Source organism: Rhinopithecus roxellana, chromosome 19 (genome assembly GCF_007565055.1).
Source record: "Rhinopithecus roxellana isolate Shanxi Qingling chromosome 19, ASM756505v1, whole genome shotgun sequence".
Lineage (NCBI taxonomy): Eukaryota > Metazoa > Chordata > Mammalia > Primates > Cercopithecidae > Rhinopithecus > Rhinopithecus roxellana.
In genome coordinates, this window is record NC_044567.1 from 65,392,167 (window position 1) to 65,407,316 (window position 15,150).

The 15,150-nt window shown below is 46.9% G+C and overlaps 1 protein-coding gene across 1 annotated transcript in view; it reads right to left on the reverse strand.

Annotated features, from left to right (window-relative positions):
- The window catches only part of PIGL (phosphatidylinositol glycan anchor biosynthesis class L), a 112,177-nt gene that overhangs the window by 15,981 nt on the left and 81,046 nt on the right, over positions 1 to 15,150 (reverse strand). The window contains exons 3-5 of the mRNA XM_010387743.2: positions 13,435 to 13,525; positions 3,381 to 3,448; positions 291 to 322 (exon numbers count right to left, since the gene is read on the reverse strand). Coding sequence (XP_010386045.1) covers positions 291 to 322; positions 3,381 to 3,448; positions 13,435 to 13,525 — 191 coding nt within the window. The remainder of the gene's footprint in view (positions 1 to 290; positions 323 to 3,380; positions 3,449 to 13,434; positions 13,526 to 15,150) is intronic.

A 15,150-nucleotide genomic window follows, 5' to 3' on the forward strand; every position in this document is an offset into this window, starting at 1 on the left:
AGACTGGAGGAATACCAGAGGTGTAAAACATCCACCCTGTGAAAAAGCTGGACAGGTGAGGGGCAAACCTGGCCTCCCCACTCATCCAGAGGTAGCCCTGCAGGCAGGCACTTGCTGGCAGATACAATTTGCCAGGTACCCTGAGGTGAGTCAGGAAGAGCGTGGCGGCCTCCCCAACCACTGCCTCTGCTTGGCTGAGGGCAGCTCTCCGTGGATTTGCAAATTTCCCTCTCAAAAGTTTCTCAGAGGGACAGTATATTGTGGCCCTTTGCAAAAGGAACAAGCCTTACCTTTAGGTAACTTCCCTTCTGAGTGCAGGGCCCTGGAGGAGGGAAAGGACAAGAGTGAGACGCATAAGAATCATTTCCTTTGTAGGTAACAGAAGGGGCCTTCAGAGGAAAGCCTGCCATGCCCATGGTCCCCCTCCATGTGAGTTTCCAGGTGGTTTCTTTTGCATAAATCACTGTATAGATTTCCAGGATCCCATACCTCTGGCAGCAGCTGAAGGGATCCGGATGGGTACCTGAGCCAGGGACAGCCAATCCAGAGGCTGGTCTGTGACTTGTGAAGTACCCTGGTCCAAGCTTTGCCCATTAGAGAATGAAGATAACTGTGCTGGACTCTTCATAGTTTTCCTCTTGAAATTGTAATGTGAGTATGATGGGGGAATATTTTACAATGCTAACTGATAGCTCTTCCCTGATATTTCCTTTCTCCTTTCTGAGCTCCCCCACACCTACCTTCTGACAGCGAAGGTCATTCTGTGCTCACCACCTTAAGAGGAGGGGAGTGTCAACTGCAATGAGCTCCAAGTCTCTTCCCCACTTTGTTGTTTAGAAATCTGGGGGCAGAGAAAGATTGGGAAGGTGGCCCCAGCAACACAGACACACATACTTATATGAACAGAGACTCTTGGGAACAGGGGTTAAAGAAGAGAAGTTGAGAGAGAATTGACAAACTCATGGAACTGACTGCCTGGCAGAGCCTAAGAGGTAGAAAAACCTGAAAAAGGAGCCAGGCGCGGTGGCTCACGCCTGTAAACCCAGCACTTCGGGAGGCCGAGGTCGGTGGATCACAAGGTCAGGAGTTCAACCCAGTCTGGCCAATATGGTGAAACTCCATCTCTAATAAAAATACAATAGCCAGGTGTGGTGGCATGCACTGGTAGTCCCAGCTACTCAGGAGGCTGAGGCAGGAGAATCGCTTGAACCCAGGAGGCGGAGGCTGCAGTGAGCTGAGATCACGCCACTGCCCTCCAGCCTGGGCGACAGAGCCAGATTCTGTCTTAAAAAAAAAAAAAAGAAAGAAAGAAAAGAAAAACCTGAAAAAGATTTCTGGGATCCTGAGAATGAAGTGGCTTGTTCTGTACTCTGGGCAAAGCCCTGTGGATATTCTGATATCCAGGGAAAGCAGTGAGCTGGAGGCACCTGTCTGGAAATAGAGCTTATAGTCCTTAAAGCCACAGGGGAAGCTGTGCTGAGGAGGGCTGGGGAGCGAGCCTTGGGGACAGGGGGACCAAGGGGCCACTGGTGGGAGGGAAGCCAGGAAGAGACTGAGAAGTAGCCAGAAAGGCCAGAGTGAGGAGGGCAAGCTGGTGCCATATAAGCCAGAGCAGCATTGCAGTGAGGGACAGGCAGGGCCAAATGCCACGGAAAGTTGAAGATGGCTGAGGGCTAAGGTGAGTCTAATGAATTTAGCAGGCAAGAGATGACTGTGGGGAAAAAGGTTTTAGAAGATTGGTGGCATGTCCATGAATTGTTTTATCTGAAGCACAGTGGCCCACCTTCGTGCTGAGAGCCTGTGGCACTCCAGCCTCTTCTGAGGAAAATGGTCCCAGGCAGTTCTATCTACACAGAGTTGTCTCCTTGGGTTCCTTCCATCCAGAATGATGCCTTCTCTGCTTTCCCCACTTCAGTGGTGACTGGACCAGGAATGGGACCAGGTGACTCAATCTCAAGTGCCCCAGCCCCCTGCCTGTGGAGGTACTCTTAGTTTGTTTGCAACAGACCTGACCTGATCCTTTGCTGCAGTGTAAATTCTTGGTGAGAAATCGCCAGGCTCAGTGTGCATCCAGAATGAGGTGAGACCATTTTCCCAGTTCTCCATAGGGCTTGCTGTCCATGCTAGTCTTGGAAGCTCAAGGCCTCAGAGTAACCATGTGGTTGGAAAGACCACTCCGGGGCTGCCTCATTTTTCCATATATCATCAAAAAAATTTATATTTCAGACTAACCAGGGAATGTTTCTTTCCTGAATCTGAAGGGACCTAATGCAACTAGCAGCATGTCTCCTCTAAAGCTGTGGCCGCTGGCTGGACCAGGAACTGAATAGCCTTTACGGGAGAACAGTCTAGCCTCCCCTCATTCCACAGTCAAGGAAACAGGGAAAGCTGTGTAGAAAGAGTATGTGGGTAAAATTATAGCATCTTCCACCAAGTGATGTAAAATTTAAGGACAAGGAGGGTCTTCAGTTTGGACTGGTCTTCACATACATCTGAGAGAATAATGAATGGAGAACTAGGATTCCTGAATTCTGCCTCTGCCATAGTTTAACCTTGTCGTGCTGGGCAAACCACTTCCCAGCCTCAGTAAAATGAGGTGGCTGGACTTAATGGTTGGTGAGGTTATTTCCAACTTTACATATTGCATTGCTTCAGTCTGAGTGTTAAGCATGTTTAGAAGAAGGTTATCAAATAAGTCCTTCCCTTCAAGTTGCTCCTTTCCTTCCTCAGTAGCTGGGACAGGCCTGCCACACCGCTGATCAGGGGCCCAGGAGAAGCACTTTGCTAGGGGACAGGAAACACATCTATGTTTGTATGACTCTACGTCACTCAATACCTTTGAGCTTGCATTTTATTTTTATTGGTAAAATGTAAATAAATATCAGTAAAATCGGGCGACTGTGAAGAACAAACACATTTCATATTATGTATGTATATCCTCCTTCTCCAAAGATTTGAGAGTTGTATAAAATACACGAAGGAAGTGAGAGTAAGGGGAAGAAGATGGTGACTCTGGAGGCACACTGATTCACAGCACTCATTCCTTAAAGTCTTGTCCATGTGCCACAGGGGTTGCAAATTTAGCCCTCAAGCTTCCTATGGCCACAGAAAAGAGATGAATAAAGTCAATTATCCCATTTGCAGTATTCAGTGTATACAAAAAAATTCAGCTGTTTAGGAGATGAGCATTCGTACTAGGACTTGAGAGAGATTTCTCAGAGAGAGGACATGGTGAGATGCAGTGAGCAGGGCTAGATGATAAGCCAGCAGTGAGTTTCATGGGCTCAGATAACAAGTGGGAAAGTGCTTTAGACTTTAAACCATGAGCCCTAATCAAATAAACAAACCCTCCTCCACCTCCATCACCCAGAGAATCATACCTCACAGCTGCATACAGAGCAATGTGATTGCTGTGGCCACTTACTCCCCCTGCATCGAAAGTCACCACCTGTAGAGAAACACAGGGTTTTCACTTATGACTGTCTGAATGCCTTCTCTACCACCTCAACTTCAATGGAGCTATCGCCTTCCCTTGGGAAGGAGAGGAGAGAACAGAACCCTGAAACTTTTCAAATGCAGCATCTATCTGAAGTGACTTCTGAGCAGATCAGTGGTGTGTAGCTCATGCTGTGGTTGACCATGTAGAGACTGTTTCCCAGGGTTTGACGCTTTCCCAGGGTTTCCTAACCAGTGGAGCAGAGTGGAATTCAGCCATGATAGCAACTTGGGTTCAGAATTATCTTTGTTGCTTATCGGTTTAGCCATTTATTAGCACATTTAGCATTCCTGGCTAGCTTCTAAGTGAACTCTGTTCATGCAGATACAGCCTGAACTACTGGTTCTCTTTTTCTCATGCCATACTGAGGGCAAAAAAAAAACTTTGAGGGACAATGTCCACCGTGTCCTGGGATTGAGTTCATGGAAAAAGTGTGTTTATTCATAGACTGCTTCTGTTTCCATTTTCACAGCTATATCAACATCTGTTTATTAACTACAAGCTCAGTCTGTATTCCAACATTTCATTTCTACACAAATGAATTAAAGAAAAAACAAAGAATAATTTGAATAATTATAATAAAAAAGCTAACTTAAATAATAAAAGAAACATAAAAATGAAGAAAAGGATAGAATGGTTGATTAGGGGTGATGGAAAGAGGCCAGCTGTCCCCAAGGAAAGGTGACCATCCTGCATGGATGAAGGAACCTGGAACTGGGGTTGGAATGGACTGGGAAGGGATTCACTCTTGGTCTTTCTATTTTAAACTGTAAAGCATAGTGACTGCATGTAGAGCAAGCCCTCTGTTAATAAGAGTGGCTAACATTTACTGAGCAAAGGCATAGTATTAACCCTATCTTACACCTGAGGAAGTTCAGAAAGCAGAGGCCGAAGCTGGGATCACCTTGCCACTGAGTGGAGGAGTTGTTCTTGGGGTTTGGATCTTTCTGACTCCACAGTCCACTCTCTTTACCAGCATCCTCTATGTGAGAAGGCGTGCTAGGATGCAGGAAGAAGCACTGTGTAAGAATCAAAAGACCTTTGGAAGACTGAGGCGGGCAGATCACTTGAGGTCAGGAGTTCGAGACCAGCCTGGCCAACATGGCAAAATCCTGTCTCTACTAAAAATACAAAAATGAGCCGGACATGGTGGTGGGCGCCTGTAGTCCCAGCTACTTGTGAGGCTGAGGCAGGAGAATCACTTGAACCTGGGAGGCGGAGGTTGCAGTGAGCCAATATCACGCCACTAGACTCCAGCCTGGGTGACAAGAGCGAAATTCCATCTCAAAAAAAAAAAAAAAAAAAAAAAAGAGAGAATCAGAAGACCTGCACTCTTATTCTGATAGCTACCAACCAAGTACATAAGTTTAGATTAGTTATGCTTTCTCCTGGGGTCTGGAAGAGCTCATCTGTGAGGGAATATGGTATTCCAGGCAAGCAAACACTCTGGTTAGAAGGATTATCTTGAGAGTCATTAATGGATCCCTTATTTGAAAAGATAAGTACATAGTTAACTTCACTGTTCATGGCACCGAACACACACACACACACACACACACACATACACACACACACACACACTTTTTTTTTTTTTTTTTTGAGACAGAGTCTTGCTCTGTCGCCCAGGCTGGAGTGCAGTGGCCAGATCTCAGCTCACTGCAAGCTCCGCCTCCCGAGTTCATGCCATTCTCCCACCTCAGCCTCCCGAGTAGCTGGGACTACAGGTGCCCGCCACCTCGCCTGGCTAGTTTTTTGTATTTTTTAGTAGAGACGGGGTTTCACCGGGTTAGCCAGGATAGTCTCGATCTCCTGACCTCGTGATCCGCCTGTCTCGGCCTCCCAAAGTGCTGGGATTACAGGCTTGAGCCACCGCGCCCGGCCCACACACACTTTTTAATAATTCAGAAGACATTTTAGGATCCTGTGACGTTAAAGTTACCACCATGAGCCTCAATGTATTGCCATGTTGACAAAATCAACAGAAGTGGTGGGTAATGGAAGAATTTTAACAACAGAATGCCATAATTCAACTAAAGTCTTTTAATGATTAATGGTTTATATTTCTTTTTCTTCCTTTTTTTTCTGAGACGGAGTCTCGCTCTGTTGCCCAAACTAGAGTGCAGTGATGCGATCCTGGCTCACTGCAACCCCTGTCTCCTGGGTTCAAGAGATTCTCTCACCTCTGCTCCTGAGTAGCTGGGCCTACAGGTACGTGCCACCACACCTGGCTAATTTTTGTATTTTTAGTAGAGACAGGGTTTCACCGTGTTGGCCAGGCTGCTCTCGAACTCCTGACTCAAGTGATCCACCCGCTTCGGCCTCCTAGTGTTGGGATTACAGGAGTGAGCCATGCGCCTGGCCTAATGTTTATATTTCTGTTTCTTTATTTTTTTTTGAGATGGAGACTTGCTCTGTTGCCCAGGCTGGAGTGCAGTGGCATGATCTCTTGGCTTACTGCAACTTCCACCTCCCGGGTTCCAGCAATTCTTCTGCCTCAGCCTTCTGAGTAGCTGGGATTACAGGTGCGTGCCACCACACCCAGCTAATTTTTTATATATTTGGTAGAGATGGGGTTTTGTCTTGTTGGCCAGGCTGATCTCAAACTCCTGACCTGGTGATCCACCCGCCTTGGCCTCCCAAAGTGCTGGGATTACAGATTTGAGCCACGACGCCAGGCCTAATGTTTATATTTCTATCCTGAACCAGATTACTGTTTTGTGTTCAACAATGGAATCCAAGTAAGAAGTAATTTAAAAATGATACTTTTCGGCTGGGCAGGGTCTCTACTAAAAGATATAAAAAATTAGCCAGGCTTGGTGGTGGGCACCTGTAGTCCCAACTACTCGGGAGGCTGAGGTGGGAGAGTGGCGTGAACCCAGGAGGCGGAGGTTGCAGTGAGCCAAGATCGTGCAACTTTACTCCAGCCTGGGTGACAGAGTGAGACTCGTCTCAAAAAAAAAAAAAAAAACGAAAACAAACAAACAAAAAAAAAAAACAGGATACTTTTCATGCTTCTGTCACTTGCTTTTCAAACTGCTTTTATGTTCACTTTATCACTTTGCTCTTTAGGTCCCTGGAAGAAGACTAACCTAGTTATCTATGAGATGGTTAAGTGTTCCTGCTCTGCCACCCAGGCTGTAGTACAGTGGCATGATGATAGCTCACTGTAGCCTTGACCTCCTGGGCTCATGCAATCCTCCCACCTCATCCTCCTAAGTAGCTGGGACTACAGGTGCATGCCACCACGCCTGGCTAATTTTCTAAATTTTTAGTAGACAAGGTCTCATTATGTTACTGAGGTTGGTCTTGAACTCCTGGGCTCAAGCAATCTGCCCGCTTCAGCCTCCCAAAATGCTGGGATTACAGGCGTGAGCCACTGCATCCAGGGTTTTTTCATTTTTGTTTTTCTTTTATTTTTTACAGACAAGGTCTCCCTCTGTCGCCCAGGCTGGAATGGTGTGATCATGGCTCACTGTAACTTTGAACTCCTGGGCTCAAGTGATCCTCCTGTCTTCCTCTCCCAAGTAGCTGAGACTATAGGCACGTGCCACCAGGCCCAGCTAATTAAAAAATTTTCTTTTTGTAAAGACAAGGTCTCGCCACATTGCCCAGGCTGGTCTCAAACTCCTGGGGTCAAATGATCCTCCTGTTTTGGCCTCCTAAAGTGCTGGGATTACAGGCATAAGATACTGTGCCCAGCTAAGCATTTCTTTTTAGAGGTTGTGGTAATAGCTGTGATAATAGCTAACTGACATTACTGAGCACTAACTCTGTACCAGGCACTGGGGTCAAAATTATTCTTACCTTTGATGAGAGAACTATATGTAATGCCCAGAGGATACATAAAGGGACACATTTTTAAATGTGGTTTCCTTCACGGTAGTAAAGAAAGACTTTTGTCAACTGTGCTAGGTGTAGTTATTGCATTCAAGCTGCCCTCTCCCACCCAGCATGCACAGTGCAGGCTGGAAACGTGCAGCTATGGAAATAAAGCAGAAACTCTGAAGGAGTTAGCACCTAGGCCAAGGTGCCCTGGACTTTACTGCAATGGGTCAGGCCCACACCCTATGGCCTAGCAAGAGGACCAAATCTAAGAGGTGGAGACAGTGGAAACAACCACAAAACACAAGGTCCAGTCACCAAACATCCTCTCAGAGTGCCATGGCCATGGGGAGACCGGCTTCTGTCCATCACGAGATTCAGGAATCATTGGGAACATCATGAAGAGTCAGCACCACTTTAGGTGAATTCAGGGTAATCTCAACATGGTCTCCTGATAACAGAGAGAAGGGTTGTGCTTGTGCCATGGGAATGGCCTCTTTTGTTAAAACCGAGCAGCTCCCTGACAGAACCCTCTCTCTTTCATTTCCCTCTCCCTTTCCTTTTAAAGCTCTAACTGCCAAGTTTCCGTGGATCAAATGCTCTGAAGAGAAAGGCTTTCCCAGGGCTGGGCAATCGAAGCTGAGCCTTACCACTAGCAGCATGTGTTTCCATCTCCCCTACTCTCCTGACCGTCTCTGAACTGTCTGTCATTCTAAGAATCTCACCCCTTCAGGGTTGATATAGTTCAAAAGCCGGCCGGGTGCGGTGGCTCACACCTGTAATCCCAGCACTTTGGGAGGCAGAGGCAGGCGGATAACAAGGTCAGGAGATCGAGACCATCCTGGCTAACACAGTGAAACCCCGTATCTACTAAAAATAGAAAAAATTAGCCGGACGTGGTGGCAAGCGCCTGTAGTCCCAGCTCCTCGGGAGGCTGAGGCAGGAGAATGGCGTGAATCCGGGAGGCAGAGATTGCAGTGAGCCGAGATGGCGCCACTGTAGTCCAGCCTGGGTGACAGAGCGAGACTCTGCCTCAAAAAAACAAAACAACAACAACAAAATTAGCTGGGCATTCTGGCGTGCACCTGTAGCCCCAGCTACTCAGGAGGTTGAGGCAGGAGGGTCATTTGAGCCTAGGAGTTTGATGTTATAGTGGGCTATGATAGCACCACGCATTCCAGCCTAGGCAACAAGAACAAGAACCTCATCTTGCTACAAAAACGAAAACTGTACAGCAGAAAACCCTAGAGTAACTCAACTCCCAGTTTGTTGCCATCAGATGGAGCTGGCTAGCACACTGGCTGGATGAATATCAGAAGGGTGCTGGAGGGCAGTCCCTTGGCTAGTGGATTTGGGGTCCCATGAAATTCAGCTCCATCACTTTTGAAATTCTCCAGTCTTTGCTTTTTCTCTTATCCTGTACCTTGTAGTTTCTCCTTTTCTGTTGCAAGTAGGGCTAAGCTAAATTGTGTTCAGCTCTCTGAACTTTGCAAATTTGTACATGACAATGGCACCTGTCATTCTTTACAAAACTCCATCCATTGTTATTTTTTCCTAAAGTGCAAAAGTATTTGTTCAAATAAAATCTTACCCAGATTCCAATAAATAGGTAACTGTGGGGCTGCTCTGGTTCCTGAGACACTGGTTCTCACCTAGGGTAGTTTTGCCCCGGGGTCATTTGGTAACTTCTGGAGGGTTTTTTTTTTTTTTTTTTTTTTGAGATGGAGTCTCGCTCTGTTGCCCAGGCTGGAGTGCAGTGGCACGATCTCAGCTCACTGCAAGCTCTGCCTCCCGGGTTCATGCAATTCTCCTGCCTCAGCCTCGCAAGTAGCTGGGACTACAGGCGCCCGCCACCATGCCCGGCTAATTTTTTGTGTTTTTAGTAGAGACGGGGTTTCACTGAGTTAGCCAGGATGGTCTCGATCTTCTGACTTTGTGATCTGCCTGTCTCGGCCTCCCAAAGTGCTGGGATTACAGGCGTGAGCCGCCGCGCCCAGCTGGTTTTTGTTTTTTTGTTTTGTTTTGTTTTGAGACAGGGTCTCATTCTGTCACCTAGGCTGGAGTGCAGTGACGTGATCATGCTCACTGCAGCCTCAACCTCCCAGGCTCAAGTGATTCTCCCACCTCAGCCTCAGCCTTCTGAGTAGCTGGGAGTATAAGTGCGTGCTACCACACCTAGCTAATTTTTAAATTTTTTTGTAAAGGCAGGGTCTCACTGTGTTGTCCAGGCTGGTCTCAAGCGATCTACCCCCTGCCTGAGCCTCTGAAAGTGTTGGAATTACAGGTGTGAGCCACTGCATGTGGCCTAGAGACGTTTTGATTGTGACAACTGAGGAGGGGGGTTGCTACTGACATCTAGTGGGTAGTGGACAGGGATGCAGCTAAACATCCTTCAATACACAAGGCCAACCCCCACAACAAATTCTCCAGTCTCAAATGTGCAATAGTGCCGCACTGACACATCCTGCTCTATGGGAGCAAGGACTAAGTGCTTCTGGCTCACTGTTGTATTCCCAGTTCACCACTGATAGTGAATGTCCCATATCGAGTACTCAATAAATATTAGATGAAATGAGGCCCAGGACCTAGCCTGCTTGACACCCAGAGAAGACATTACTACCCCCCTAGGCTGCTTTCCAAGGATGGTAGTTTTTTACTTTTCTTTTTAACATTTATTTTATTTTATTTTAAAATAGAGATGGAGTCTTGCTATATTGCCCAGGCTGGTCTTAAACTCCTGGCCTCAAGTGATCCTCCCACCTCAGCCTCCCAAAGTGCTAGCATTATAGGCGTGAGCCACCACACCCAGCCAGCTTTGTACTTTTCAAAGCTCTGTCCTGTCTGCTATTCCTTGTGGTCTTTGTGGTGTTCCTGCAGTACTACAGAGCTGGGGCCAGACAGAACCCAGTTTCCTGCATTGATGGCTATAGAGCCAGTTTTGCTTTGGATGATGATAGAGAGCTTATGCTCTCATCCTGGTTCAGCCCAGGTGAGAAACTCTCTCCCCGTGGCTTAGTCTGTGCTCCACACCTCTGTCTGTGCTTCTGTGTTGCTGTTTCACTATCTCTTGTGTGCAATAGAAACTTCTGGGCTGAATGGAAACCCATGCTCAGCTCGAATGATGGCCAGTTATAGCTACACTGGCCACGGTGTTAGCATGATCTTATACTTCCACTATGGCACTAAGTGCAGGCCAGATAAATCATTCTCAACTGTACTGTAAACTTGAGTTTCCTTATTAATAGCAAGTGTGTCACAAGAAATTTGTTAGTAGGCTGGGCGCAGTGGCTCACGCCTGTAATCCCAGTACTTTGAGAGGCTGTGAAACCCCATCTCTACCAAAAAACCAAAAATTATCTGGGCATAGTGGTGCACACCTGTAGTCCCAGCTACTCGGGAGGCTGAGGCAGGAGAATTGCTTGAACCGGGCAGTCAGAGGTTGCAGTGAGCTGAGGTCACGCCACTGCACTCCAGTACAGAGACAGAGTGAAACTCTGTCTCACAGGAAAAAAAAAAAAAAGATGAGAGTATCCTACAGCAGGAGCAACTTGGAAGACCAGTAGTTCTCGTGCACTGAAGTAGGGGAGGACAGAGAGTATTTAGGGACTGGGAAGCCACTAGCATAGAAAATGAGGTGCCAGGGTGGCTGGCCCTGACAACTTCCAACCTCAGCTCTGTCTACATATCTAGGCTGTGGAGACTCTGAGAAGTTCCAACTGTGTGGGCTGAAGAGGAGGAGTAAGAGAACCAAGGCAAGCCCCAGTCAGCACAGCTGGGCATTATTCCTAAGCCCATGGATCTAACACTACCGCTTTCATGCTCAGACCCTCTGGGAAGGGTAAGCAAGAGTGTGGGGCCTGCAAGCTGCTGGTGACCATTTTTCCAGCCAGGAAAAGGAATAAAGCCAACATGCAGAGCAAGATGGAGATGAGTCCTGGTAGGGTCGGGGTATCTGAGGCCCATCTGTAGCTCAGCCTTTATGTGACTCGAGTCAGTTAAGTGCCTGTTTTGGCCTGTGTGTACTAAATTTCAGTTGTATTTCTGTCATTAGAAAACAAAAACAGTTCAATGAATATATCAATGAAAATCTGCTCTCAGGACCTGGTGCAGTGGTTCACACCTGTAATCCCAGTGCTTTGGGAGGCCAGTGAGGGAGGATAGCTTGAGCCCAAGAGATGAAGACCAGCCTGGCCAACACAGCAAGATCCTATAACTAAAAAAAAAATTTAGGCCGGGTGTGGTGGCTGACGCCTGTAATCCCAGCACTTTGGGAGGCTAAGTTGGGTGGATCATGAGGTCAGGAGATCGAGACCATCCTGGCTAATATAGGGAAACCCCTTCTCTATTAAAAATACAAAAAATTAGCCAGGCGTGGTGGCGGGCGCCTGTAGTCCCAGCTACTCAGGAGGCTGAGGCAGGAGAATGGTGTGAACCCAGGAGGAGGAACTTGCACTGAGCGGAGATCGTGCCACTGCACTCCAGCCTGGGCGACAGAGCAAGACTCTGTCTCAAAAGAAAAAAAATTGGCTGTGTATGGTGGCTCATGCCTATAATCCCAGCACTTGGGAGGCCGAGGTGGGTGGATCACTAGGTCAGGAGTTTGAGACCAGCCTGACCAACATGGTGAAACTCCATCTCCACTAAAAATACAAAAATTAGCCTGGCGTGGTGGCACGCACCTGTAGTTCCAGCTACTTGGGAGGCTGAGGCAGGAGAATCACTTGAACCCAGGAGGCGGAGGTTGCAGTAAGCCAAGATCCCGCCACTGCACTCCAGCCTGGGCGATAGAGGGAGACTCCATTTCAGGAAAAAAAAAAAAAAAGAAAAAAAAATTTAGCTGGACACGATGGTATGTGCCTATAGCCCTAGCTACTTGGGAGGCTGAGGCAGCCACTGCACTCCAGCTTGGGCAACAGAGGGAGAACCTGTGTCTTAAAAAAAAAAAAAAAAAAAAAAAAGCCTAATATGTTTCTCTGCCAGCAGGATTCATGTTTAATGAGAACTTAATCAAAACTCAAGCCAAATGAGTGAGGCTTTAAATGTGGAATTTTAGGTATTATCTCATGCAGGATTATTATATATTTTTTGAGTAGTAGACAGTAAACCTCCTTGGCAGCTTTAAAATTGACTATGGGCTAAGCAGTCCTGCTGACCCTAGAAGAGCTGAGACTGGTGTTGATTGGCTTGTTCACCTTTGCAGTAAATACGAATCTCTGCTATTGCTCTAATTGCATGTAAAATTTTCTTCCTTAGTGGGTATAAAAAATGCATTCTCATGTTTTTTTGGAATGAAGAAATCAACGCTTAAAAATCCTAGCTTCACCATCACTTGCTTACCTTGGACAAGCTGCTTGGCCTCTGCAAAACCTCAGTTTCTTCAATGTAAACTGAGAATTTTACTTTTTTTTTTATTTCTGAGACAGAGTCTCGCTCTGCCACCCAGGATGGAGTGCAATAACAGGATCTTTGCGCACTGCAACCTCTGCCTCCCAAGTTCAAGTGATTCTCGAGCCTCAGCCTCCCAAGTAGCTGCGATAAAGGCACACGCAACCACACCCGGCTGATTTTTGTATTTTTAATAGAGACGGGGTTTCACCGTGCTGGCCAGGCTGGTCTGGAACTCCCAACTTAGGTGATCTGTCCAACTCGGCCTACCAATGTGCTGGGATTACAGGCATGAGCCACCGCATCCAGCCACAAAGTTTACTTTTAAAGATAAGATGATATTCTGTGAAAATGCTTAGTAAATGGTGAGGTGAAGTTCTGTATAAATGAGAATCACTGGGCAGGCTATGGGAGACCAGAGTTTTTAGGTGTCAGGACAAAGGCGGGGGCTTGAGGGTATTAAGGAGGGCACAGTTTAGAAAAAATTTCTGCCTCTATCTGAGCATTGATAATTTAGTTATTCAGTCTCACAAAAGATAGTAAAGATATCAAAAGGCGTGTTTGTTCCTCAGTAGGTTTAACAGTGAGCATTGGAAGTTCTGGCCTCCTTAGAGAGTGGCCCTGGAGAAAGACTGGAAGTGGGAGGGCGGCCACAGGAAAAATTACAGAAACCACCTGGTGTGAATGGGACCAACACCTCAGGCTTTCCATTCAGGGAGCTGCCCCCTTACCAGATTGATGCCATTCACTTCTATGTGCTGGAGGAGGACGCTGGCCACATGCTCTGTGTCCCACTGCACACCTGGGTCATCTGGGAAATCCCTACAAGGGAGAAGCACAACTTGAACACCTTTTCTAATCAGGCACAACCTTCTCCCTAAGCTCCAGTAAGTAGGTGCATGCCCAGTTTTGTGATAATTACATTGGGGGTAAGGGGTCCCTGCCCTTAAGCTTCCTCAGATTTCACTTAAGGTGAGACTCACAAACATGAAACAACTAGAAATTAATGCACAATTCCACACAACACACTTTTGGAGCTTTATGCTTATTGCTGAGGGGAAGAAACAACATCAACGAGACAAGGCTCTGTCTACAAGTTGGGGAGACAAATGTGTTAAAAATGAACTTGAGCACAAGGCATGATGATATGCACTTTATGAGAATAATAGTAATAGTACTTTAATAAAAAGTATAAAGGTATGTTACTTCATTAACCTCAAGAACATCTTCTGACAGAGTTTTTTTTTTTTTGAGATGGAGTCTCCCTCTGTCACCCAGGCTGGAGTGCGGTGGTGAGATCTTGGCTCATTACAATCTTTGCCTCCTGGGTTCAAGCGATTCTCCTGCCTCAGCCTCCTGAGTAGCTGGGATTGCAGGCACCCACCACCACGCCTGGCTAATTTTTGTATATTTAGTAGAGACGGGGTTTCACCGTGTTGGCCAGCCTGGTCTCGAACTCCTGACCTCAGGTGATCGGCCCAACCTTGGCCTCCCAAAGTGCTGGAATTACTGCTCTGTCACCTAGGCTGGAGTACAGTGGCTCACTGCAACCTCCGCCTCCTGGGTTCAAGCAATTCTCCCACCTCAGTCTCCCGAGTAGCTGGGATTACAGGGACACGCCACCATACCTGGCTAATTTTTGTATTTTATTTTTATTTTTTTCCCGAGGCTGAGTCTTGCTCTGTTGCCCAGGCTGGAATGTAATGGCGTGATCTCAGTTCACTGTAACCTCCATCTCCTGGGTTCCAATGGTTCTCCTACTCAGCCTCCCAAGTAGCTGGGGTTACAGGTGCCTGTCACCACACCCAGCTAATTTTTTGCATTTTTAGTAGAGACGGGGTTTCACCATGTTGGCTAGGCTAGTCTTGAACTTCTGACCTCAGGTGATCTGCCTGCCTCTGCCTCCCAAAGTGCTGGGTTTAGAGATATGAACCATCATGCCTGGCCTTTGACAGAGCCTTTACCAATGAAGTTAAGTAGCTTGTTTGCAAGGCTGTTAGAGTTAGATTTTGAATTCAGGTTTTGCCTGCAAAGCCAAAATGCTTTAGCAGTAGGGAACTGGCTACATCCCCCCTCCATCAGGACTGGGGCTTGCTGCATGTCAGGTACAAAGGTCTTTACCAGAATAAACTGCAACTTATCTGTGTCTCCACCTGGCCACACCACAGGCCTATCTATCTCCTTCTCCAACCTGCTGAAATCCTTCCTGTCTCTTTTTTGTGCTTTGATCTATGGTGTCACCTGATATGGGACCAAGGCCTACTTTGGCCCCCTTTTTTTGAAAACAGTATTCATAATCTTATAAAGTGATACCTATTCTCTTTTGGTCAGGTCCTACAGCAACACCCATAATGCTACAGAGAGGACATGGGCTCTGCTCCCTACTAGGCAGGTTGTTATCACTTCCCTATGGACAAAGGTCATTAACTGGCCCCCTTTCGAACTTT